The sequence below is a fragment of the Natator depressus genome, chromosome 16, assembly GCF_965152275.1.
Source record: "Natator depressus isolate rNatDep1 chromosome 16, rNatDep2.hap1, whole genome shotgun sequence".
Classification (NCBI taxonomy): Eukaryota; Metazoa; Chordata; order Testudines; family Cheloniidae; genus Natator; species Natator depressus.
Genome location: NC_134249.1, coordinates 8,738,431 through 8,765,452, shown reverse-complemented (window position 1 = coordinate 8,765,452; position 27,022 = coordinate 8,738,431). Strand labels below are relative to the sequence as shown.

General features: G+C 49.2%; 1 protein-coding gene across 3 annotated transcripts; it reads right to left on the bottom strand.

The window, feature by feature from the left end:
* Window positions 1-815: 815 nt before the first annotated feature.
* On the bottom strand, window positions 816-26,605 carry SLC31A2 (solute carrier family 31 member 2). Of its 3 annotated transcripts, XM_074973482.1 has the most exons (5): window positions 26,301-26,599; window positions 25,146-25,420; window positions 6,696-6,762; window positions 5,211-5,400; window positions 816-2,273 (listed from the first exon to the last, which is right to left on the bottom strand). In XM_074973482.1, the coding sequence occupies exons 2-5, from the start codon at window positions 25,152-25,154 to the stop codon at window positions 2,105-2,107; spliced, it is 435 nt and encodes a 144-aa protein (XP_074829583.1). In that variant the 5' UTR covers window positions 25,155-25,420; window positions 26,301-26,599; the 3' UTR covers window positions 816-2,104. The 3 variants fall into 3 exon arrangements, with proteins under 3 accessions (XP_074829583.1, XP_074829582.1, XP_074829584.1); XM_074973481.1 differs by lacking the exon at window positions 25,146-25,420 and having other exon boundaries at window positions 26,244-26,605; XM_074973483.1 differs by lacking the exon at window positions 25,146-25,420 and having other exon boundaries at window positions 26,301-26,600.
* Between the last annotated feature and the right edge of the window lie 417 nt (window positions 26,606-27,022).

The window sequence follows — 27,022 nt, the reverse complement described above, 5'->3', positions numbered from 1 at the left end:
TGTTTGTACAGCCCCTAGCACAATGAGTTGCTGGTCTAGGAATGCGGCTCCTACGTGCTACAGTTGTCGCAGCTGAATCAGATCTAAAGCATTATTGGTAACAGGTAAGCAATTGCTTTAACTGAGTTTGCTCTTGACTGCATCCCTTGCAGCTTTCTGAGCAGTCCCTTGCCGTTGGGGAGCCTAATTTTTGATCAGTGCCATCTATTTCCACATTATCTTTCAGCCTTATGAAAGAGGCCAGCCGCTTCTCCCAGCCTCAGTACCATGATCAGGTGCGCACACGCAAGTAGCCAAGCAATTAGGATAGCTTTACTAAAACTTTCCCTTCTCTTGGCATGAAATACAGCAGGATCCTGCGAGACCCACCAGCCCCTGGGGCATCCTGGCTTCCAAAGCAACCAAGCCACTGCACACGCAAGACTGTTAAACCAACCAATTTACTCCCTTATGCTCCAGCAGCAGGAGGATGGGGGGTCGTCAAGCTGTGCTCACCCCATGCACTATCCAGAGGGTGCTGAGACGGGGAGCTGACGTACAGCTTTGTTCTGTTGGGAACACAGAAGGCACAGTGTGAGGGGAGCGTCCCCTTGGGGTCAGAGACCAGCACGAGCCCATTGAGGGTTATTTTCCTCCTGCCCACAAGCAACAGGGAGCGGTGAACAGAGCCGTCATGGAGCCAGCCAGGAACATGAACAATCTGGGAGGAAGGGTAAAATAACCCGCAATCCATCCCCCGGCATTCCCATCCCTGCAGCATCCGCTGATGGACATAGCCTGTAACATGTCCGCCTGCTCTGTCCGTCCCCGGGCGAGGGTGGCAGTGCCCAAGTCCCCTTGCTCCTCCAGTCAGCAGGGAAAGGCTCCTGGGATTCCTGAGTGAGAACTGAGGGTGGGCTCAAAGTCATTGGAGACGGCAGCTGTAAAGCTGAGCTGCTTATCTGCTGTCAAGGTTCCTTCCCCACTGAACTCTAGGGTACAGATGGGGGGACCTGCATGAAAGACCCCCTAAACTTATTCTTACCAGCTTAGGTTAAAAACTTCCCCAAACTTTGCCTTGTCCTTGAACCCTATGCTGCCACCACCAAGCGTTTTAAACAAAGAACAGGGAAAGAGCCCACTTGGAAATGTCTTCCCCCAAAATATGCCCCCAAGCCCTATACCCCCTTTCCTGGGGAAGGCTTGATAAGAATCCTCACCAATTTGTACAGGTGAACACAGACCCAAACCCTTGGATCTTAAGAACAATGAAAAATCAATCAGGTTCTTAGAAGAAGAATGTTAATTAACGAAAAGGTAAAAGAATCCCCTCTGTAAAATCAGGATGGTAAATACCTTACAGGGTAATCAGATTAAAAACATAGAGAATCCCTCTAGGCAAAACCTTAAGTTACAAAAAGACACAAAAACAGGAATATACATTCCCACCAGCACAGCTTATTTTACCAGCCATTAAACAAAAGGAAATCTAACGCATGTTCTAGCTAGATGACTTACTAACTTAACAGGAGTTGTAAGGCTGCATTCCTGATCTGTTCCCGGCAAAAGCATCGCACAGACAGACAGAACCCTTTGTTCCCCCGCTCCAGATTTGAAAGTATCTTGTCCCTTCATTGGTAATTTTGGATCAGGTGCCAGGGAGGTTCTTAGCTTCTTAACCCTTTACAGGTGAAAGAGTTTTGCCTCTGGCCAGGAGGGTTTTATAGCACTGTATACAGAAAGGTGGTTACCCTTCCCTTTATATTTATGACATCCGCCCAGCCCTGTTCACAGCCAGCATGTGGCCCAGTTTAGCTCTTCGTGGGGCCGTGCCCTGCTTGGCCAGGGCGATGAGGGCCTGCCTGGCAGAAAGGGTCCAAAAGTGATCTTAAAAATGGGTAATTGTATAGAAGTGGAGACCACGCTAGGATTAAAAGGAAGAAACTCAATCCCCCCAGGGTGGGGGAATGGGGGGAGTCCCCCATTGTGTGGAGATTTGTCTCCCACCAGCTACAGGCCAAGCTTTGCACAAGCATTTTCTCTAGTGGAGCCTCCTTAGTCCTTCCCCCACTGCAGAGGTTGCCCTCTTCTGCTTTGCAGTGCCCTGGAGTGCAGCAGGCCACCGCTATCTCACGGTGAACACCAGGTAAGCCACGTAGTAACCCAGGGCGGAACCCACGATCACCCCCAGGAAGATCCAAGTGTTGTAAGACATCACCACCAGCATCACCAGGTAACCGATCACCACCTGGACCACGTGGAGCAGGCTCTGGCTGATGTGGTAAAGAAACCACCTTTCCAGAAAAGAAAGAGGGGGGGAAAAAAAAAAAGCAGAGTTAACTATGGCGCGAACAAGCCTTGCGAGTTAGCAACATCCCCCCAGATGTCTAAGCGTGTCCTACATGCTCCAGGAGGGTGGCACCAGCCAAAGGCTGAGGGCCAAAGAGGTATGAGAGCTTATGGCCAGGAGCCCTGGTCGTGCATTGTGGGTATAACATTAAGTGGGGTTAATTTGTTTGCAGAGTGCACTGTGCTGCCCAAGGGTCTGTCCGGGCTGACTGCAGTCCGTGTAGTGCTACCCGAGCCAGCCAGCACCCAAGCTACCCAGCTAGTGCATCAGCATGAACTAGCCCCGGCGTGATTACGCAGGGTTCCGGGCAGGCTTGGACGCTCCACGCTGACATGCCTGCTGCTGCAGCATCACTGGTCCCTCCCGGGCCGGAGCTGGCATGATTCACGCTGGCTCGGGTATGTCTGTCGTCACTGTGCTGCGCTGTGGAGGAGTTGTGTCTATTAATGAGCTGTAGCGTGGTAGCTCCTAGGGGAGCCCCACTCCCGGATCAGGACCCCATTGTGCTAGGCGCTGTACAAACACAGAACAAAAGGATGGTCCCTGACACAAACAGCTTACATGTAAGACAAGAGACGACAGGTGGACACAGACAGATGGGGAAGCACAAGGAAACAATGGGACAATCTTCAGCAGTGTGATAGGCAGTGATCTCAGCACACTGCCAAAGCTGTGCGGGCTACAATACCAAAATGACACCGCTCTGCAGCCCCTCCCTGCCCCCATGATCTACTCTAGCTTGCTTCCTCCTCTCCTACTGGTTTGTGTATGAAACTATGCGTCACATGGAACAGGAAATGCAAGGCAGGGCGGCATCCTCTTCAAATCACACGAGTTCCCCTTGCATTGTTTGTTACCCGCATTTCGTGTCCGGTTGGCTTTCTGTTCCTTTGGAAATCATGGGGTGGCATTACGCTCTGAACTAAGCCTCTTCTGCATTTTGGTTTCTGCACATATGGGCTAAAACTTGCCTTTGATTTCTTAACCCTTCCCATGCATGGATTACTTAGGCACACTGAGCTTTTAGCCCACATGGGGTTCTAACTTGGTGGAATTCTCAACCTTGTCACCTGCTGTGGTTACCGCCTCATCCTAGTGCAAGCCAAAGATGTTCTTTTTATATAGTTGCACATCATGTTTTAGGTACAGTGCTCCAGGGTCCGTGAAAAGCTCTTTCCAGCTGCAGGAAAATAGTGAAACCGGCCTTAACTGAGAATAGAAATTGGGTGCTTAATGGACATGGCCTTCTAATGAAGGAGGGTCAGAACAGCAGTCAGTACGTGTATTTTTGGGGTGATCTCTTAACCCTTTGTAGGCAACCTCCCATCTTCTTTCTTGAATGGGTTTTGTGTGTCAAAGGCCCACGTTCCACTATCCCACCCCTGCCAAAGCAGAAAGTGATCACGCGGGATAGGCCTGTGTGGCCATAACAGATCCTCATTCCCTGCTGCAACACTGAGGGGGGAAAGCCCTGAGCATTCCCATTATGTCCAGTGATTCGTTCCCGGCCTCAGTGGGGTCAATCCTGCACCTGTGAACGAGACTCCCTCTGAGATTAAGCCTCTCATGCTAGTTACCCCCGATCACACGGGAACCGCAGACGAGGGCTCTTGAAAAGACAGGGCGGGCAGCCGTACAGCATATTTCCTCAGGCTGTTTGCCAAAGGAACCCCGCTAGAGAAATGCGGTTGGTCAGAAAATAACAGCGTAACCGGGATGGCTTAGCTCACGATACAGGCAGTGCCTGAGGGAAGACGCGCTCAAGGGGGATTAATTGGTTACGTTTTGACAGCGATAGTTGTGATGCTTTACAGGGTACAGAAAGCCTCCGAAACCTCAGACGTGCCACCATTTGAACCCAGAAAAACCAGTAAGGTCCATTTAACAAATGTGCAAACAACTTGTATAAAAATCAGAGCTGGTCAGAACTCAGAATTCCTGGTCCATGGCAAATTCCAAACGTTTGGGGGGGGGAATTGTTCCGAACTGGAACAAAATTTCAAAATTTCCCCCGGCCTGGGAATTCCAAAACTTCATTTAGGAAAAATCAAAATGACCGTTTGGCCTCACTCCATCAGCTTGACGTGTTTATATTCCAATTTCATAATTTAAACATACCAATGCAACCAAGATGAAAAGAAACGAGTGGATAATTTGCCATTGAATCAGCATTTTCCAATGGAAATCTCTTCCTCTGGAACAATTCCAAACAGCGCTAATCCGTATACTGCCTGAACTCCTCTGGCTGCAGCCCTGCTGGCTGGGGCCGTGCTAGTTCCCTGGGTTGTTTGTGGGTGATCGACAGTTTCCCTGTCACATATGTGTCACTGCCCCGCAACCCCGACACTCCCAGTGGAACTGGGGGCAGTGACCCCTCTTGACTTTGAAGACGAGGGAGCAGCTGGCCCCCCCTTGAAGCCAATGGGCAGAGCAAGAAAACACCAGTGGTACGGGGGGAGCTGAGACCTGAGTTAGGTGTAGGAGGAAGGGGGCAGCAGCCCACAGGGGTGAGGGAGAAGGAGCTGAGGCAGTATGGGGCGGGCAGGAGCACTTAGTGGAGGGGAGAGGTTGGGCAGTAGCCACCTACTGAGAGGGGTTTGGGGATACTGGGATCTTCATCTCCCTGGGTCTAGTGTGGTAATTCCAATGGACAAGGGTTGCCAATTTTGGTTGGATGTATTCCTGGAGGTTTCATCACATGACATACACTTTAACTAAAGAGTAGTCTCGAATTCCTGGAGACTCCAGGACAATCCTGGAGGGCTGGCAACACTCTAATGGGCCCACACCGCAAATGGTGCCTAAAGCCCTTTGCTAGTGTCCCTTGGGCCTCCTTTGTGCAGCAGGCAACAATGAAAGCCTCAGACTGGGACTGGGTTACCTTTTTGAGGTGGTGTTTTGCTGACCCAGGTTTGAGTTGACGGACCCCGGCTCCGGCTCCCTGAGTGACTCCTGACTGAGGGTGGTGGGGATGGCCAGTATCATCCGGCGAAGGAGTTTGGTTTTGCTCATCTTGATGGCTTCGTACAACGCCGCTAGCAGCAGAACCACCAGCACCGAGAGCACCATCCCTGCAAGGCAAACGCCATTCAGGTTGGCCTGGAACCAGCAAGAGCGCCAGGGCCATCCCCGCAACGGAAGCACCACGGAACTTTCCACGAAGCAGCAAGCGTTCCATGGGACTCTGAACCGTAAGTTATAGAGGGAGGAGCTGGACGTGCCTCATTCTAAGGAAGTTTCCTGGTCAAATATAGTAGCTGAGCCTTGGCACCTGCCTTTCCCCTGCCCTTATTCCACTCTTCATCCCCACCCCATCAGGCTGCAAAGCGCCGATTTAGTAGGAAAGGGGCAGAGGGGCTTCTAGTGACATCTGTCTCTACCCACCCCAGCGGGTCTCCCCCATCTCTTCTGCTCTGCTCATCCCAGATGGGGCCAGAACCTCTTCCAAGTGAAGGACACGAGGTACAAAGTTCTTCTTGAGCCCTCTGGCATTTTTATAATGGCACCCCTGCCCCGCACCTTAGCATGCCTGGAGTGGCAGCAGGCCGGTGTGTGATTCACTGATCAGTCCTCCTGAGACTGTGCAAATTGCTGTATCTTCTCTGGGCATCTTCTCCCAAATCCCACCCCAATCTGTGACCAACCCAATACTCTTCCTGTGCTATGGGAGACTTAAAGGCTGAGTTTAAACATTCTCTTAGTCTTCTGCTAGGCCTTTTCGCCGCTTTTATTGGCATTGTTTTATGCATAAATGTCATGCTTGTGTATATAGTATAATGGATAAGGCAGGCATGTGATAAATAACTGCTCTACATCCTCAGTTGTCTCCTCCCTCGCTGTCCTAGTCATGGCCCGCTCTGGAGCAGAGATGGCCAGCTGTTGTAATTGTTTGCCATGCCGTCAATCCCTACTGAGCAATAGCGTGGATGATCTTTCAGTGGCTTGTGATGTAGTAGTGACAGTTTGGGGTATTCGGTGAATTCCACATGGAGAGAGCGGGGCTATAACAGGGGACCTCCAGAGATCAGGAGTGGGGCTGGGGGCAGGCAGTGGGTTTGTACAAAACACTGGAGAACACATTTGCTGTTGGAATTTTTCTGTGCGTGCAAGTTCCTGTTCTCCCAGCCCTTGACTTGGTGTCTGTCTGTTGCTACAGCGAAAACAGTGAGTAAACCCTTTATTCCCTCATCTACTTATCACCTACTCAGCACAGATTATGGCCTCTGCTAGAGTAAATACTATCAAACTATTTAGCTGATAGCCTCAGAGAGCAGCTGATTATGGGTGGTTATTTCTACAGTACAAATTACTCGGGTCTAATTTATATCGCTCAGGGGTGGGAATAATCCACAGACTCTGTTCTTACCTGCAGGGGTGTGGACATTCCAGAAGTCAAACAAAAGTACCACCTTGTCCGAGAAGTAGAAATACATCTGGAGGAGAAGCAAAGCAAAGGCAAATGTTAAGAGCTGGATTGGGGTGGAATGTAGAAACAGCAGCCCCATCTCTTACCGGCCGATGCCAGATTTCCAGCTGTAGAGAGAGACCAATGATCGATAATTACAGCATCTCACAGGTGGTGCCCCAGTGCTTTTCATAAATATATTGATAAAAATATTCCTTCAAGTGGGTTCAGTGTCGATAAAAGTTGCCAGGTGGAGAGGCCAGAGAGTCTCTGCGTATCCACAGAATGGGAGGTGCATGGCCAATACACAGAGTGAGTAAAGGTAGACAGACATGGCAAGTTCTGGCAATATTTTGGGAGATCTGACTGAATTAAGTTTAAATAGCTTTGGAGCCCATTGTATTACAAACGCCAAGTGGATGTGTTATTGTAGGATTATGTATAACTTCTCTAGGAGGCAGACGTGGCCAATGTAAACCCCGCTGGGAACTGTTATGAGCTCCAAAGGACTACTTTCCACCTTGGGCCCAGGCGAGGAGGGACTCTCAGGTTGAACAAAGTGGGTTTCCTAGGAAATACCTGGAGGGAGGGGAATGCAGATTCCCAGCTCCAGATCCAAGCTTTTGAACTGCTGTCTGGCAGATTACCTCTTCCCGGTCTCTGCAGATCAAAGATAAAGAAGGAACCCACAGGCTAAGTCTACACTACAAGCTAGGGGTATGATTCCCCTGCTCGCGTACACATGCTCGCGCTCGCTCTCATCAAGCGAGCAGGAGTCTGAATAGCAGTGTAACTGCAATGGGCAGCATGGGTCATGGCACTGCTGAGTCGGGCCGAGTACATACCCACCGGTTTCAGGTGGTGGTCGTGTTCTGAGCAAAAGCTGTTACGAATTTGTGACCACAGAACCCCCTCTCCCCCGCCCCCGGTGGAGTCTGAAGGACTGTTCACCTGCCAGAGCCCACGTTGGAGTTGCGGGGAAGGGGGGACCGCTGGTAAGCTTATTAGCAGGTGTGCAAGTTCTTTTAATGTGTTTTCTCTGTAATGCTTTCACCTGAAGAATAATTGTGCTTGCTTGCAAGGGGCAATGTGGTAACTTATAGCTGTGGGCAAGCATGCTGTTTATAGCCACTGAGGAGAAAGCAAAGCGGGCCTGCTTAGGCAGTCTGACTTGCTGGGGAACTCTCAGCGAACACAGGGAGCTGTGCAGCCTGGTCAGGAGGGAGCGAGACGCAGGTCTCCGACCGAGAGGTGAGGGCTGGGACCTGGAAGCCTAAGAGTGGGTGTCCTTGCTGGACCGTGGAGGGGGAACACAGGTGCAGTTTCCCTGGACTATGACAGAAGGGACCACTGTTGAGGCTCTGTCTAGATATCTTAGGTACTCATATGACCCCCATTATCATGGCATCTGAGCGTCTCCTGATCTTTATTCCTGTGAGATGCTGTTATCCCCATTTTACAGATGGGGAACAGAGACTAAGTGACATGACCAAGGTCACACAGGAAGTCTATAGGAGAACAGGGAATGGAGTCTAGGTCTCCGAAGTCCTAACCACTGGGCCATCTTTCCTCTTAAGATAGGAGGTACTGCTTAGCCTCCATAGCCCATCCAGCCCTTGGCCTGGCAGCGGGGATGCCCACAAGTGTGTGGCTTGTGATGCAGATGCCGCCTGTCCCTTTTGAATCGGGCTGAAACCAGCAACTCAAGTCGTCGGCTTCCAACGTGCGTGTTAAAGAGTGGGACGTGATTTCTTTGAAGGCATTTCCATCCAGCTCTGTGCACGTTCTCTCTATCGAGGCTAGCTACTCTGTGCTCCTCATGGTAGTAGCTAGGGTCCAGCACAGGCCAGGACCTGCTGCGTTGCATGTGTTGCATTTCATCTCTTGGAACTTGCTATCCCTCACAGGCAGGTTGCTTTGGACTATTTTCGCCCAACTGTTAATTGGCTTTCATATCCTCCCCCTTTCCTCCAGTTTCCCAGGGCTGCCTGGGCATGGAGGGGTGTGGAGGGGTACACCCAGCTCCTCCTTCATCACTGCCATTGTGCGTCTTGGTCTGGAGCCGGCTTAGGCTCCTGCATCAGCCTGAGCCCTAGAGATTGTAAAGGGCCGATATCTAGGAGCCAGATGTGTTCCTGTGGAAACAGGGAGGAGCAAACTGAATTGCCCCATCCGCTGCTTCACTGGAAGGGAGGAACTCCCCGCTGCAGGAGGGCAGGAGCTGTATTCCCTTGCATTCTGCTGAAGCTCTATAGATCCTTCCTGAGAGATCTACTGAACGAGCGTGTCTCATTGATGGCCTGGCCCTGCCCTCTTCCTGGCGTGTGCTGTTCAGCTCCAGGTCCCCAGCTGGGGGGCTTGTGATTGGCTTCTGCTGCCTTTTATGCCCACTTTCAAGGTAGATTTTCTGCAGCCTGGTGGGGGCTGGTGCAAGAGGTTTGATTTGAAGTAAGTAAAAGTCTGGGTGGCTGACCCTGGGGGCTCAAATCCTCCTTGTCTGCACCATAAGCAGTCGGGTACAGGATTCCACACGTGCCACCCGCTGGGCAGCCCAGCCCTGGTCTGGAGAGGCCACTTCTGGAGGTGATGGTGGTTCTCAGCTTCTTTCTGAGACTGCCAACAGAGGAAGTCACATGTGATGGTGAGTCCTATGAGATGGCTACTTATCTGATCTGTTCCACCACTTCCTTCTCCACAAGGCTTCAGCCAGCCAGCAAATGATGATTGTTGTTGCTTGGAGCCAAGTCAGTGAATGGCTCTGGATTCCCATTTCCTCACCCCTGAGCCATCCAGTCCCCCTCTCTCCTGCTCCTTCCAACCCCTCATGCTTCCCTTTCCCCACTTCTTTATCTTAGGGCAGGCCGCTCTGCTTTGGCAGTCTCTTCCATGTGATCACACAGCAGGGAGGGTTCCATTAACAACAAAAAGCAACCTCTGAGGATTGAGCCAAGAGTAACTCAAGCGAGCTCATGCTCTGCCTTCATTTCTCCAAAGCCTCGCTGGGAATAGAAGTGTCAGAGATCACTGATTTACATCTGTAAACCTCTTGGAACTGCACGACCTTGCGGAACCAAACTGAAAGGCTCTTAGCAGATTTGCCTCTTGGGAGATCCCTTGGGTACTGTACTGGATCTTCACTTAAGGGCAAATTCAGTTTGCTTCACTTGTTTGTTTCAGCTCCACCCTCTGAGAGGGGAAGCCACCTTGCACAAAGACCGACCCCAGGCAGAACAGAATCAGTTGGGGGGAAGGGATTGATGGTTTGGGAATGTGGAGCACTCACCACTCCCACTGATTTCAGTGGATCTCAAACACTTCCAAAAATCAGCCCCAAGTTGCTTGGTATGTTAGAGGTAGTGAGTGTGATGCATGATGTATTCTTGCACTATCGCTGTTTGCAAGCATGAATAAAGCCTCACAGAATCCTTGGGGGGGGGCAGGTAGGGGGCTGCATTTTATAAGTAAACTGAGGCACAGAGAGGTTAAAGAATTTATGGTTACACAGCAAATCAAGAATAGAACCCAGGAGTCCTGGCTCCTACTTAATTCTTACAACAGGAGTGGGCAAACTTTTTGGCCCAAGGGGTACATCTGGGAATAGAAATTGTATGGCAGGCCATGAATGCTCACAAAATTGGGGTTGTGGTGCAGAAGAGGGTGAGGGCTCTGGTTGGGGCCAGAAATTAGGAGTTCAGGGTGCGGGAGGGGGCTCCGGGCTGGGGTGGGGGAGTTGGGTGCGAGGGGAGGTGAGGGCTCCAGCTGGGGGTGCGGGCTCCGGGGTGGAGCTGGGGATGAGGGGTTTGGGGTGCAGGAGGGTGCTCCGGGCTAGGATCGAGGGGTTTGGAGAGTGGGAGGGGGATGAGGTCTGTGGCAGGGGGTTGGGCCGTGGGGAGAGGCTCAGGGGTGCAGGCTCCGGGCGGCGCTTACCTCGAGCGGCTCCTGGAAGCAGTGGCATGTCCCTTCTCCGGCTCCTACGCAGAGGCATGGCCAGGCAGCTCTACATGCTGCCCATCCACAGGCACTGCCCCTGCAGCTCCCATTGTCCATGGTTCCCAGCCAATGGGAGCTGCAGGGGCAACACTTGGGGCAGGGGCAGCGTGCAGAGCGGAGCCCACTGGCTGCCCCTACGCATAGGAGCCAGAGCGGGGCCATGCCGCTGCTTCTGGGACCCACGTGGAGTGGGCCCCGACCTTGCTCCCTGGCTGGAGCATAGCAAGCCCCAGACCCTGCTCCCCAGCGGGAGCTCAAGGGCTGGATTAAAATAGTTGGCAGGCCAAAGTGGGGAAGATGGGGAAATTGAGGCACTGAGTAGTGACATGACTTGCCCACATGATTTGACTTGTTTCTCTCACTTTTAACACAGCCTCAACCAGCATGTAGAGCATTATCCTGAACTGAGCCCTTGCTCATGAAGACTGCAGCACGCTCAGCAAGAGGCCCTTGGTTTGGCCAGACAAAAAGGAGCAACCTTGAGTTTTTCCATTGAGAGTCAGCGCTAATAGCAGGCAGTGAGAAGGGTGCCATGTGTCTCCGGCAGCTGGCCAGCTGTAGCTGATTACAGGCAATCAGCTCAGCGACTGAGTCAAGGCAGTTTCACTTCTCATTTGAGCAGAGTGGTTTCAATGCCAGTGTCGTGAACTGCCTTTGTGATTGTGAAGTGCAATCTAAGCTGTGTTTCCCTTTGCACTGGGAGTTTAGGGGACATTCTCCAGTGGGGTGCTTTTCTCTGTGGGAGGGCTAATGTGACTTACCAGTAGGGCTAGGGAAAATCCACTAGACTAGGAGTTATGCCGGATCCCTCCAAAAGGAGCATTAGGCTGGTAACGCTGCATTCACCGTGGGAAGGGAGCGGAGCAGCACCCGGGGTTAGGTACCAATAAGTGTTGGGAAATGGGGGGCTGTTTCTATGTTCATGCATCATTTTGTGAACTTCCTATCACTAAAACAGGGGCTTTCTAAGATTATGCCCTACAGTGTGTGGATTTCAATAGTACCTGTCCCCTCTCTCTCACATGCACATGCTAGGCTGAGGCTTAGATTAGGAGAAAAAGGTTTTTCCCCCAATAGAACTGGTTCAATCAAGCTAGTTTAAGTTGATGGAAAAATCCCACTTAGTATCGGTAAATGCAGTTTAACCCCCTTAGCTGGCTTGAATTTAGCAGGCTGCAGCAGGTCACTCCCTGCTGAAAAAAGCACCTTTCTTCCTCATCTAGACAGATCCTCAGGTGCAGCAGAGTGCGGCGGTGGACTGACTTCCAACCCAGTATGTGCTGGGAGCTCCTGAGTGAGGACTTTGGAAGGTCCTGAAAAGGGGTCATTCAGATGCAGCCTGAGGCCATTAGCCCAATAGCCTTGTGGTTAGATCACAGCACTGGGAGGCCAAAAACTTGGACTTTTCTCCTAGCCGCCACTTGCTCTCTCTCTGGGACCTTGGGCAAAGCACTTCGTCCAAGCCAGAAAGTCACGTCCTCCGAATATGGAGCACTTTTCTCCAGCCACGCACAAGACTTTCCTACTAAGAAGCAGTAGCACAGGAGCCACTCTGGTAAGATCTCTTTCTTCTGCCTACAGATAAATGCATGGCTGCTGTATGTTCCTGCATCTTACTCAGACCTGATCCTCTATGGGCAATGCTACCAATTTCTAAACCAAGGTTCTCTTTCTGGACCCAGCCAGTCTCATCTGAGCGCCCGTTTTACAAAACCGATGCTGCTTCCTGCAGTAAAAGGCTTTCATCATGTTGCAATTGCACCATGATTAAAGTTGATGGGCAGGTATCTCACGTGGTGCACTGAACCTCCTATGTATATGGCACCATAACTGCTTGGATTCGTCTTCCTTTGGCTTCCTTTGCTGAAGGAAAAAGGAAGCGTTGTTCAATCAGATGCTTCTAAAGACAAGGGACAGATTTTACCTTGACGTACCCAGTCAGTGTTAACCTTAGCCCTCCTCCTCCCCCAGGGTTGACCTCCATTGGCTATAATGAGGTTATAAAGCACTTGTCTCCATTAGCATTTTACACTGAGAGAGCTAAAAACGCATCTCTTTTTGTGGTGAAGGCCTAGCCTTTGCTTTGTTAATTACATGCCACGTACAACTGCAGCGTTTAATGATGTGAGCAGATTATTGTACAGAATGCATCATCTCCATTATGCGTCTGAAGGGATGTGCCTGGTCTAGAAACATTGCCTAATAGATGTATGTATTCATCCAGTAAACAGGATCTCATTATATGCTTAGTCTGTGCATTGTGCAGAGCATATTATCACCTGTCATTGGCTCATGCTTTTGAATTTCCTTTGGCAGCAGATTTATAATAATAGTGTTTAAATGAGACTATATTAGGACTTGGCATACTTAACCCATCAATCTCAAACACTTCACTATGCTGGTAGCATTATTTCCCCCTTGCAAATGGGAAAATGTGAGCGCAGAAATATTCAGAGACTTGTCCAGGGAGTCTCGGACAGGATTTGAACCCAGATCCCTGGACTTTTAGTCCTGTGCTCGGTCCAGTAATTACATTTACCATCTTCAAACGTACGAATCCTGCTGGTGGTTACTGGGCCATTTGGTTTTGGCTGAAGGGCTATGGCTGTAATCCTAAACTGGGGATTGGATGGCATTTTGTCTTCTGGTTGGCCTTTTCCTTTCCATGTGTTGCAAGATGAGAAACTGGCTATCCCTAACTCAGGAGGAAATGCTACACGCTGTAAGGACAGAGCTCTGCTCCCTGGGCCAAGTCTGCCAGGCACATTTGCTACACAAGGATGCTGGGGGCTGGATTACCCCCAGCCCAAGTTAGAGGGATGCCATAACTGGCAGCCAGGCTACTGAAGACCCCTATGGGCTGTACCAGCTGTCCCCAGATGCCAGGGTTTAGGAACAGCCCTGCCAAGACCCCCCTCCCCGATACACCTGAAGCTGGGGCTTCTCTAGGTGTGGTACAGAGCTGGATATGCCTGCTGGGCTGTCCCCCTGCATTGGATATATTTCTCAGGAGCACCTATGGCTAGTTTATGGTTCCTTCATGGTGTTGTGCATGAAAGAAGCCAATGGGCACCCCAAAATTGGGCTTTTCTTGTGTCCTGCCACTGTCTGAGTCAGCAGCGGGAAGACCGTCCCTTTGCTGAAAGCGGCTATTCCTCAGCACCACTGCTACTCCCACAAAGAATCAGCAGGGAAGGATGGGCTTGGGGTTAAGGGGCAGGATCAGGAGCCATCCTACATCTCTGACTTCCTGTGTGACCGTGAGCAAGCTAGGGAGCTTCTCTCTGAAATGGGGGCCCCTCCCTAGTGGGGCCATAATGAGGCTTAATTCGCTAATAAGCGTCTAGCAACTTGAGATGATCTGGTATTGAAGTACTTAGTGTCACAACATGGAATTCTTGGATTGTCACTGAAGAGCTGTTGTTGTTTATTTGTACTGCGGTAGCACGCGAGCCCCAGTCATGGCCCAGGATCCTGTTGTGCTAGGCGCTGTACGTTGAGACAATGGGGGTGGGTTCCAGAAGTACTGTGTCTGCCCAGGAGTTGGATAAACCTGCCTGTAGGGTGCAGTGTAAGGGAATGTCTACACTTAACTCACTAGAGCTCTGCCACGGCAGTTCCTGGTGTAGACACTACCTAGGTGAGGGGAGAATTTCTCATGTCCACCTTCCTGAGCGGTGATAGTGAGCTGGATGGCAGAACTCTTCTATTGACCTAGTGTTGTCTACACCGGGGATTAGGTCAGTATAACTACATCTCTCCGGGGTTTGGATTTTCCACACCCCTGGGAGAAGCAGCTATACTGATGTATAGACCTTAATGTAGACCAGGCCTAAGATACAAAGATGGGCTACAGATTCTTACTAAGAGGCAATACACACTGCAGTTCTCCCTCCGCAGTCCATTCACACACCGGAGTTTTATGTCAGAAGATCTGTCTACACAGAGCTGAGAGGTGTAATTCCCAGCTCGGGTCCGCAGAGACATGTTTGCTCTCTAGCAGTGTGGCCGTGGTGACGTGGGTGGCAGGTCAGGCTAGCCACCCGAGTACAGTCCCGCCTGACCCTCTGGGGACTGACTCGTTCAGCTAGCCTGAGCCACCCCACTGTCCATGCTGCCAGAGCCACACGGCTATTTTTAGGGGCTAGCTGAAGCACAACCAGTGCGTGTCTGTGTATCTGCACTGGGAATTACACCTGCCAGTTGCAGTGTACACATCCCCAGAGAGCGCGAGAGCGAGGTCTATTTCACACAGGGCGCAGTGATCCTAGATGGCCGGCCAGGAGCCAGACACCAGCAGATGATCTGTGCAATACAGTAGAACTTCAGAATTATGACTACCTCAGGCATGGAGGTTGTTTGTAACTCAGAACAAAACGCTATGGTTGTTCTTTGCGGAGTTTACAACTGAACATTGACTTCATACAGCTTTGAAACTTTATTATGCAGAAGAAAAATGCTGTTTTTAACTATCTTAATTTAAACCAAACAAGCACAGAAACAGTTTCCTTAACTTGTCAAATCTTTTTTTAACCTTTCCCTTTATTTTTTTTAGTAGTTCACGTTTAACACAGCACTGTACTGTATGTGTGTGTGTTTGGTTTTTTTGGTCTCCGCTGCTGCCTGATTGCGTACTTCCGGTTCAAAACGAGGTGGGTGGTTGACTGGTCCATGCGTAACTCTGGTGTTCCTAACGGTGAGGTTCTACTGTACTTCACTACACAGCCCCACAATGGGCTTTGTTGGGTCCTTCGACAGCCAATCCAAGGCCTGGGCTACAGTTAAAACGATGGCACTTGCTGTAGCTATGCAGACTTAATCCCCAGTGTAGACGCAGCTAGTTTGACAGAGGAACGCTGTCACAGTTCAGAGTAACTACCCCTGTATTCCCCCTCCATGGTCCTCCAAGGGCACCCACCCTACGCTGCTGGCTCCTCAGCCATCACCTTTCTTGGGCTGTAATACTTTGGTCTAATTTTGGTTGTCAGGATTAGTGTGTGGGTGTTGGTGGGGCTGTGATATACAGGAGGTCAGACTAGATGATCTGGTGGTCCCTTCTGGCCTTGAACTCTGTGATTCTCTCCCTCCTCACTGGGGTTTTTCCAGACAGCATAGTTCCCCGCGTGCATTGTGTTATTCCCCAGCAAGTGAGACTTCCTATGCAGGCCTGTTCTACTTCCTCCTCAGAGGCTATAAACAGTGTTACCTCCCACAGTTAAAAGTTACCACACAACCCCTTCTAAGCAAGCACATTTATTGTCAAGGCGAAAACATTAGAGAGAAAATAATAAAAGAACCCACATGCATAGCAATAATCTTACCAGAGATCATCCCCCACCCCCAGCTCCAACAAGGGCCCTGGCAGGTAAGGAGTCCTTCAACCCACAGCAAGGGTCTTTTCTGTAGTTACATGTTCAAAATAGCTGTTAGCTCAGGACAAGCACCCCATGAATCTGTGAGGACCTCCCATATGCAGTTCGAGGCTTTGACCGTCAGATTCTGGGAACAGATAATCAACAGACAATGGGTTTCTCCTTAGGGTGTAGCTTCAAAAGGTTGGGTCTGGAGGTTGGAATTTGCATTCGCCTCTTCCCAACTATTTCCTAGGAAACACACTCAACTTCATTTGTCCCAGAGGTTCCTCGATGTTGGGCATGTTGTTTCCAATAGTTATTGGATGCTCATAACACTTGCCAGGATTTACTCTGGCCACATCCTACCCCTCCCTGCCCGAGAAGTTACATACAAGTCCACAATGATACATAAACCATGCACTGGTAATGCCAGGGACTCCAAAGATACCTACTTTTAATTCAATAAGGCTTTTCAAGGATATTGCAGGAAATTGCCAAATCTGTCATAAATGCTTCCGTTGACCTAGCTACCATTATTCAGGGAGGTAGAGCTCCTAGAGCGATGGCAAAACCCCTTCTGTCATAGGAGTCTGCTTCTACACTAGGGGGTTATGGCACCGTAGCTATGCCACTATTGCACCCCTAGTGTAGACATGGCCCAGGTGTCACCATGCGAAAAGCTAGATGGTGCGAGACTCTTCCAAGAGAGGAAGTTAATCCATTATGTGCATCAGTGCAGGCAGATAACGGTGATGCTAACACAGCCAAAGTGTTCTGACTACCACAAGGAGCATTGACTCTGCAGGGCCCAAAAGTGAGCACTTCAAACATACAAAACCCATGGTCCTTGACCCAATGATCTTACTGTGTAAAATCAGGCATGACGCAACAAGCAGTCATTGGGGCTGGATCCAGCACATAGACTGGGTATTTGACACCTGGCATTATGTAAAGGAAGTCGCTTCGTTAGTTGGATTGTGGAAGCCATAACTACAGGGTTATTTATACAAGGGCTTCTCTACACACACACAAATTGCACCCAAGTAGCTTAAGTCAGTTAACAGTTTTAAACTGGTGCAAACCCTTGCATGGGCATACTTATATCTCTTTAAAACTGGATATATTGGAGTAGCTTGAACCTAGGAATTTACATGTGCAAGCTAAACCATTATAAGCCAGGTTTAGATCTTTTTAAGAGTCTCCATGCACACGTTTGCACGCAGTCTTCACTGTAGTGTTAACTTGAGGTATCTACATGCAAGTTACTCCTCTCAGGTTGACCGAACTCAAATGAGCGGCTACGTTGCAAAACAATACTTGGCTCCTGCATCCACACTGGTACTCTACTTCCTCGTGTTCTTTGTGCTAGCAGTCAGCTGAGCCCAGCTTTCCAGGCAATTTGTAGCGGAACTTGTCTGTCCTTTCTGGGCACGTTGTGGGGAGTTATGGGGAGGCATTGGAGGACTGTCCAGAGGCAATTGAGTGGAGACCACACTACAGAGTGATCATGTTAGCAGCTGATAAGTTGTGCTGACTTGAGCCTTAGCCTATATCCCCTGACAGACTGGCTAACTTGAATTAATAGTTTTTATGTGTGGACAGGAAGGACTCAAATTAGGGGCAACATTTGAACTGTAAATCAGATTAACTTTGTAATGAAGACAAGTCTGTAGTGTGTAGACCAGGCCTTTGGTAAAGTTGTACCTGTGTAGCTAAATCAATTTAGTTACACCAGTCCAATGCAGACACACTTAAATCGGTTTAAGCCTCACTAATTTAAGATAAACTGTTTTAAGAAAGGTTTAAACCAGTCGAAACGATTTAAAAAGAAGTCATCCTAGTTCCACATGTTTTCTACTCTAGACCAGACCAAGGGGCTGCACTGTGCCAACAGATTGACTCACCTCTGAAAGTTCCAGATAGCAGGGTTAGGTTGCCTGACTTTCCCACTTCTCACACCCACACAGGTGTGTTCCACTCACTGATCTGGAAGTCAGTTCTGTTTACAAATTGTAACCAAGACCCTGAGCCAAATCACATGGCGAGAAAGGAACAATTCTCTTAGGGAAAATCCACATGTGATATTGGAGGGGATTTTAAGGGCAATGTGTTGTAGCTTTTAAATAATAATACTTTGCATTTACATGGTACCTTTCATTTGAGGATCCCAAAGAACTGTAAAATGATTAAGATATTATCGCCTCTTTTTTGGTTGAGTAAGTGAACGGAGGTTAAATGACTTGCCAGAGGCCAAGCACCAAGTCCGCAGAAGACCTAGGAATAGTTCTGACTGCCATTCTCCTACTCTAATGCTATTTAAAAACAAAATGTTCATGTGGCTGTCAGGTTGTTAAACAGGATTTGGAGAAAACTGTGTTTAGCTCATTGGACCCATTTCAAAACAGTGGTGAGGGAGCGCAGTCCAGTGGATAGGGGACTTGACTGGGAGTCAGGAGACCTGGGTCCTAAGCCTGGTTTAACCACTGACCATTAGAGTGATCTTGGGCAAGTAATGTCATTGCTCTGTGCCTCGGTTTCCCCATCCGTAAAATGGGACTAACCATACTGTCCTTTTTTGAAGCACTGTGAGATGTATGGATGAAAAGTGCTACAGAAGAGCAAGTACAATCATTAAAACTTATTATAACATGAAGTAATAGGAGGAGAGGTATTGGGCTAGACTAATAACCTGCTACCCAAGACTGCTGCTAAGGACTGCATGAGATTTCAGCTAGATGGAGGTAATCCTAAAGCCCAAAAGCCTCACTCGCTACAGAGGGTGAGTCACTGAGCTATACTGGCCCAGCTCCTCAAAGGTATTTAGGTGCCTAACTCCCACTGGACTATGGTAGGTAAGCATCTCATTTCACAAGAGAGAAGCCTGAGACCAGAATTCTGGATCCAAATACCTATTGACATTTGGGGAAGTTCAGACTTGATTTTGGATCTGAATTTAGGGGGCTTGAGTTTATTTCTGCTTTTTAAATATCTGTATCTGATCACAATTGTGTATTAGCTCGACTCTTAGGTGAGACAGGGACAGAAGGACGGTGAAGAAATTTGGCAGCATGTGACCTCCAGAAGAAGAAAGGGGAGCGTCCATGTACCAGCAACGCAGATACAGGTAAATAACTGTTTCCATGTTCTCTCCACAGGTACTAATGCGGAGAGTGGACTAGATGATACATCTGAGGGAAGGGAACAGAAGGAGACTCCACCGATTGGAAGGCATGAGATGCGCTGTCCTGAGGTTGGGGGTTCCACGACCAACGCTCCCAAGAGAAGGAGGCGGGTGGTGGTGGTCGGGAACTCTCTCCTCAGGGGGACTGAGTCATCTATCTGCCGCCCAGACCAGGAAAACCAAGAAGTCTGCTGCTTGTCAGGAACTAGGATTCACAATGTGACGGAGAGACTGTCGAGACTCATCAAGCCCTCAGATCGCTACTCCTTCCTGCTTCTCCACGTGGGCACCAATGATACTGCCAAGAATGACCTTGAGCGGATCACTGCAGACTACGTGGCTCTGGGAAGAAGGATAAAGGAGTTTGAGGTGCAAGTGGTGTTCTCGTCCATTCTCCCCGTGGAAGGAAAAGGCCTGGGTAGAGACTGTTGAATCATGAAAGTCAACGAATGGCTACACAGGTGGTGTTGGAGAGAAGGCTTTGGATTCTTTGACCATGGGATGGTGTTCCAAGAAGGAGGAGTGCCAGGCAGAGACAGGCTCCACCTAACGAAGAGAGGGAAGAGCATCTTTGCAAGCAGGCTGGCTAACCTAGTGAGGAGGGCTTTAAACTAGGTTCACCGGGGGAAGGAGACCAAAGCCCTGAGGTAAGTGGGGAAGTGGGATACCGGGAGGAAGCACGAGCAGGAGTGCGCGAGAGGGCAGGGCTCCTGCCTCATACTGAGAAAGCAGGACGATCAGCGAGTTATCTAAAGTGCCTATACACAAATGCAAGAAGCCTGGGAAACAAGCAGGGAGAACTGGAAGTCCTGGCACAGTCAAGGAATTATGATGTGATTGGAATAACAGAGACTTAGTGGGATAACTCACATGACTGGAGTACTATCATGGATGGATATAAACTGTTCAGGAAGGACAGGCAGGGCAGAAAAGGTGGGGGAGTTGCATTGTATGTAAGGGAGCAGTACGACTGCTCCGAGCTCAAGTATGAAAATCCAGAGACACTCAGGTTTTTCTGCAGTAAGTTTAGAAGTGTGAGCACCAAGGGTGATGTTGTGGTGGGAGTCTGCTATAGACCACCAGACCAGGGGGATGAGGTGGACGAGGCTTTCTTCCGGCAACTCACGGAAGTTACTAGATCGCAGGCCCTGGTTCTCATGGGAGACTTCAATCACCCTGATATCTGCTGGGAGAGCAATACAGCGGTGCACAGCAATCCAGGAAGTTTGTGGAAAGTGTAGGGGACAATTTCCTGGTGCAAGTGCTGGAGGAACCAACTAGGGGCAGAGCTGCTCTTGACCTGCTGCTCACAAACCAGGAAGAATTAGTAGGGGAAGCAAAAGTGGATGGGAACCTGGGAGGCAGTGAGATGGTTGAGTTCAGGATCCTGACACAGGGAAGAAAGGAGAGCAACAGAATACGGACCCTGGACTTCAGAAAAGCAGACTTTGACTCCCTCCGGGAACTGATGGGCAGGATCCCCTGGGAGAATAACATGAGGGGGAAAGGAGTCCAGGAGAGCTGGCTGTATTTTAAAGAATCCTTATTGAGGTTACAGGGACAAACCATCCCGATGTGTAGAAAGAATAGTAAATATGGCAGGTGACCAGCTTGGCTTAACAGTGAAATCCTTGCTGATCTTAACACAAAAAAGAAGTTTACAAGAAGTGGAAGATTGGACAAATGACCAGGGAAGAATATAAAAATATTGCTCGGGCATGCAGGAGCGAAATCAGGAAGGCCAAATCACACCTGGAGTTGCAGCTAGCAAGAGATGTTAAGAGTAACAAGAAGGGTTTCTTCAGGTATGTTAGCAACAAGAAGAAAGTCAAGGAAAGTGTGGGCCCCTTACTGAATGAGGGAGGCAACCTAGTGACAGAGGATGTGGAAAAAGCTAATGTATTCAATGCTTTTTTTGCCTGTGTCTTCACGAACAAGGTCAGCTCCCAGACTGCTGCACTGGGCAGCACAGCATGGGGAGGAGGTGACCAGCCCTCTGTGGAGAAAGAAGTGGTTCGGGACTATTTAAAAAAGCTGGACGAGCACAAGTCCATGGGGCCAGATGCACTGCATCCGAGAGTGCTAAAGGAGTTGGCAGATGTGATTGCAGAGCCTTGACCATTATCTTTGAAAACTCATGGTGATCGGGGGAAGTCCCGGAAGACTGGAAAAAGGCTAATGTAGTGCCCATCTTTAAAAAAGGGAAGGAGGAGGATCTGGGGAACTACAGGCCCATCAGCCTCACCTCAGTCCCTGGAAAAATCATGGAGCAGGTCCTCAAGGAATCAATTCTGAAGCACTTACAGGAGAGGATAGTGATCAGGAACAGTCAACATGGATTCACCAAGGGCAAGTCATGCCTGACTAATCTAATTGCCTTCTAATTGATGAGATAACTGGGTCTGTGGATGAGGGGAAAGCAGTGGACGTGTTGTTCCTTGACTTTAGCAAAGCTTTTGACATGGTCTCCCACAGTATTCTTGCCAGCAAGTTAAAGAAGTATGGGCTGGATGAATGGACTATAAGGTGGATAGAAAGCTGGCTAGATTGTCGGGCTCAATGGGTAGTGATCAATGGCTCCATGTCTAGTTGGCAGCTGGTATCAAGCAGAGTACCCCAAGGGTCGGTCCTCGGTCTGGTTTTGTTCAATATCTTCATAAATGATCTGGAGGATGGTATGGATTGCACCCTCAGCAAGTTTGCAGATGATACTAAACTGGGAGGAGAGGTAGATATGATGGAGGTTAGGGATAGGATACAGAGGGCCCTAGACAAATTAGAGGATTGGGCCAAAAGAAATCTGATGAGGTTCAATAAGGACAAGTGCAGAGTCCTGCACTTAGGACGGAAGAATCCCATGCACCGCTACAGACTAGGGACCGAATGGCTCGGCAGCAGTTCTGCAGAAAAGGACCTAGGGGTTACAGTGGACGAGAAGCTGGATATGAGTCAACAGTGTGCCCTTGTTGCCACGAAGGCCAATGGCATTTTGGGATGTATACGTAGGGGCATTGTCAGCAGATCGAGGGATGTGATCGTTCCCCTCTATTTGACATCGGTGAGGCCTCATCTGGAGTACTGTGTCCAGTTTTGGGCCCCACACTACAAGAAGGATGTGGAAAAATTGGAAAGAGTCCAGCGGAGGGCAACAAAAATGATTAGGGGACTGGAACACATGACTTATGAGGAGAGGCTGAGGGAACTGGGATTGTTTAGTCTGCGGAAGAGAAGAATGAGGCGGGATTTGATAGCTGCTTTCAACTACCTGAAAGGGGGTTCCAAAGAGGATGGATCTAGACTGTTCTCAGTGGTAGCAGATGACAGAACAAGGAGCAATGGTCTTAAGTTGCAGTGGGGGAGGTTTAGGTTAGATATTAGGAAAAACTTTTTCACTAGGAGGATGGTGAAACACTGGAATGAGTTACCTAGGGAGGTGGTGGAATCTCCTTCCTTAGATATTTTTAAGGTCAGGCTTGACAAAGCCCTGGCTGGGATGATTTAGTTGGGGATTGGTCCTGCTTTGAGCAGGGGGTTGGACTAGATGACCTCTTGAGGTCCCTTCCAACCCTGATATTCTATGAATTAAATTTATCTGACAGTTGGATCTCTCCTTAAGAAGCTAATACATCTGATGATCCAATTAACCAAAGTTAAATTTTAATTCACTAAATTTTTTAGTGAGAACACTTAATTGTAGCATTCAGAACAGCCCTCCAAACAGCAGACTTATTAACTATACCAGTGAAATATTCACTGTGTGTATGTGTGACAGCTGCTAATCTGCATGCATGTACCAGTATCTTGACTCCTTTTTGTTACCCTGCACCTGTGGGTTAAACAAATAGCTGGTGATTACATACAGGATTTGAGAGATTGTTGTTTGGAGTATTACTGTGTTTGCTGTTACACCCTGTGGAGTACCGCACCCCTGGCCTGGTCTGCACTTAGATCAATTTAGCTCTGTCACTCAGGGCTGTGAAAAATGACCTAATCCCCAGAGTAGATGCAGCTACAGCAACAGAAGAATTCTTCCCTCCACATAGCTACCCCTGCTCAGGGAGGTGGATTAACTACATCGATGGGAAAAAACCTTTCCCCTCATTGTAGGTAGCATCAGTGCTATGCTGAAGTAAGTAGGATGAAATTCAATAAGGACAAATGCAAAGTTCTCCATTTAGGTAGAAACAATCAGTTTCACACATACAAAATGGGAAATGACTGCCTAGAAAGGAGTACTGCGGAAAGGGATCTGGGGGTCATAGTGGATCACAAGCTAAATATGAGTCAACAGTGTTACACTGTTGCAAAAGAAGCAAACATCATTCTGGGATATATCAGCGGAAGTATTGTAAGCAAGACACAAGAAGTAATTCTTCTGCTCTACTTGCACTGATTAGGCCTCAACTGGAGTATTGTGTCCAGTTCTGGGTGCCACATTTCAGGAAAGATGTGAACAAATTGGAGAAAGTCCAGAGAAGAGCAACAAAAGTCCAGAGAAGATTAAATGTCTAGAAAACATGACCTATGAGGGAAGATTGAAAAAATTGGGTTTGTTTCGTCTGGAGAAGAGGGGGACATAAGTTTTCAAGTTCATAAAAGATTGTTACAAGGAGGAGGGAGAAAAATTGTTCTTCTTAACATCTGAGGATAGGACAAGAAGCAATGGGCTTAAACTGCAGCAAGGGAGGTTTAGGTTCGTCATTAGGGAAAACTTCCTAACAGTCAGGGTTGTTAAGCACTGGAATAAATTGCCTAGGGAAGTTGTGGAATCTCCATCATTGGAGATTTTTAAGAGCAGGTTAGAGAAATACCTGTCAGGGATGGTCTAGAAAACACTTAGTCCTGCCATGAGTGCAGGGGACTGGACTAGATGACCTCTCGAGGTCCCTTCCAGTCCGATTATTCTATAGTGACATAGCTGCAGCTGTATTGCACATCACATCAGCCACATTATCAGAGGTTCGTTCATCTGCACATCTACCAATGTGATATATGCCATCATGTGCCAGCAATGCCCCTCTGCCATGTACATTGGTCAAACTGGACAGTCTCTACGTAAAAGAATAAATGGACACAAATCAGACATCAAGAATTAGAACATTCAAAAACCAGTCGGAGAACACTTCAATCTCTTTGGTCACTCGATTACAGACCTAAAAGTGGCAATTCTTCAACAAAAAAACTTCAAAAACAGACTCCAACGAGAGACTGCTGAATTGGAATTAATTTGCAAACTGGACACAATTAACTTAGGCTTGAATAAAGACTGGGAGTGGATGGGTCATTACACAAAGTACAACTATTTCCCCATGTTTATTCGCACACCCCCCAACCCCCACTATTCCTCACACGTTCTTGTCAACTGCTTGAAATGGCCCACCTTGATTATCACTACAAAAGTTTTTTTTTCTCTCCTGCTGGTAATAGCTCACCTTACCTGATCACTCTTGCTACAGTGTGTATGGTAACACCCATTGTTTCATGTTCTCTGTGTATCTCCCCACTGTATTTTCCACTGCATGCATCCGCTGAAGTGAGCTGTAGCTCATGAAAGCTTATGCTCAAATAAATTTGTTAGTCTCTAAGGTGCCACTAGTACTCCTTTTCTTTTTACTGAATGTGCTGTCCCTAATGAAGTTCCTGTGTCCACATCATGCTTCCTTGCCCCCGAGTAAATGGCCAGAGTGCAGCAGAGCCTTCTCTGTGCAAAATATAAACCTGTCCACTGTCAATCACTTGCGATCGGATAGTTAATTAAATGCCACCAATGAATCGTTTGTATTTGAAGGAAAGCACGGCGTGCATGTATCAGCTAACTCCAACCTGTCATTTACAATCCCAGCAGATTTCTAACCCCATCAGACAGCAAATCTGAAATGCACTTACTTGCATCATCTTGGCTTCTTTATTTCTGCTTTGCAGTGCAACACAACCAGAAAGGAAGGGAATGTGTAAAGTGATCCCGAAGTATGATAGCCGCTCCTCTGGAAACTCAATAGTTTGGTAAGTTGCGAGGCGGTGTATGCTTCAATATAGTCACTTGCAAGCTCAATAAAAATCACATGGCTTGCAGAGAATTGTGGGAGTTGTAGTGCATCATACAGAGGAAGGAGTCCTGGGAGATTTTTGTGCCGGGGAGAGAACCCTTTTCTCAGCCCCTTCTGCGTTATAACAACAGTTTAATTAGATCTGTAATTAAAATAATTTTAATCTGAATCGACTTTGTTTGAATCCCCCCTTGGAGCTGTTGCAACTTACTGACATCTTTTTCTTTTTGAAGGGGGAAACTAATACCTAGCTAAACGAACAAGGAGTACTTGTGGCACCTTAGAGACTAACACATTTATCATTTGTGTGTGTGTGTGTGTGTGTGTGTGTGTACATATTTATAATTTGTAAGTATATCTATATCTACTTAATGACAGGTTTCAGAGTAGCAGCCGTGTTAGTCTGTAGTCGCAAAAAGAAAAGGAGGACTTGTGGCACCTTAAAGACTAACCAATTTATTTGAGCATAAGCTTTCGTGAGCTACAGCTCACTTCATCGGATGCATCCGATGCAGCGAGCTGTGGGTCAGGAAAGCTTATGCTCAAATAAATTGGTTAGTCTCTAAGGTGCCACAAGTACTCCTTTTCTTTTTATATCTACTTACAAATTATAAATTTGTTAGAGCCACGAGTACTCCTTGTTCTTTTTGCTGATACAGACTAACACAGCTACCCCTCTGAAACCTAATACCTAGCTGTTATACAGTTCATCTATTGATCTCGCAGCACTTTACTAAGGAGCTCACTATTCCTATCCCCATTTTACAGATGGCAAAACTGACAAGTCAGAGGAGGGCAGGGTCACCTGTCTGTCCCACATCTGGTGCAAGTATCTGGGACTGTGGAATTTTAGGAGATGTCGTTCTCTCTTTGGGAACCACCCTCCCCAAAAAAACAACCACCCCCTTTTGCCTGATCTCCCGTGCCTGAAGCTTACATTGCAAAGAGCAGGACTGAGGCCATGCATTGCTGTTCAGAGGCCACCTTCCCATACCTTGAAGCGATGCCACCAAAGTGTACAGCGGCGACCCAGGACCTGTAGGGCTCATAACAATAATATGCCCGGGGTGGTCGAAATTCCCGACCCGCCGAGCCGCCTAGGACAATCTTCAGCAGCGTGAGAGCAGGGGGCGCGCCAGGGCTGGGGGCTTCCGTCCCGCAGGGCTGCGGGCTGGGTCCCGGGGCTTCGGCCCTGGAGGGAGGGTTTTCTTCGGGGCTTTGGCCCCGGAGTCCCAGCAGGGCCAGAGCCCCGCGGCCTGGCAGACGCTGCCTAGGGGACTGGAGCCGCGGGCCCCCATCGCTGCCGGGCTGAAGCCCCAGGCCCGCCCCCAGTCCAGGAGGCGGAGAAGGGGGGCGGTGCAGCTCGCGAGCCTCTGTTTGCGCCCCCCCGCCCCCGCCGCTAATCTGCATACAGTCAGGGCCGGGGGCTTGCAATGCCCGCTGGGAGCCTGCCCCGGGGCCCAGCGGGGCGAGGCCTCGGAACTACCGCTCCCAGCTCCCCCCGCGCAGGGGCGGGCGGAACGGCGTGTCCCGGCATGCCTTGCGGCGGGCGGCGGCGGGCGCGGCCTGAGCCGGGCTGCGGGGCGGGCGCCATGGCGGAGCCGCGGGGCCGGCGGCGCGGGGGGCAGGTCCCGGCCGGGCGGGCGGGCGGCGTCACCCGGTAACTAGCCCGCGGGCCGGGGCCGGGGCGCGGCATGGCCGGGCGCGGGGCCCGCT

What these genes read in the sequence shown, in the direction of transcription:
- SLC31A2 (XM_074973481.1), bottom strand. Translation starts at nt 26,273, where the DNA reads ATGCATGGCCTCAGTCCTGCTCTTTGCAAT. An exon ending in TCAGTCCTGCTCTTTGCAAT is followed by an intron (nt 6,763 to 26,243) that starts GTAAGCTTCAGG and finishes CTTCTCCTCCAG; the next exon opens with ATGTATTTCTACTTCTCGGA. An exon ending in GAATGTCCACACCCCTGCAG is followed by an intron (nt 5,401 to 6,695) that starts GTAAGAACAGAG and finishes TTTGCCTTGCAG; the next exon opens with GGATGGTGCTCTCGGTGCTG.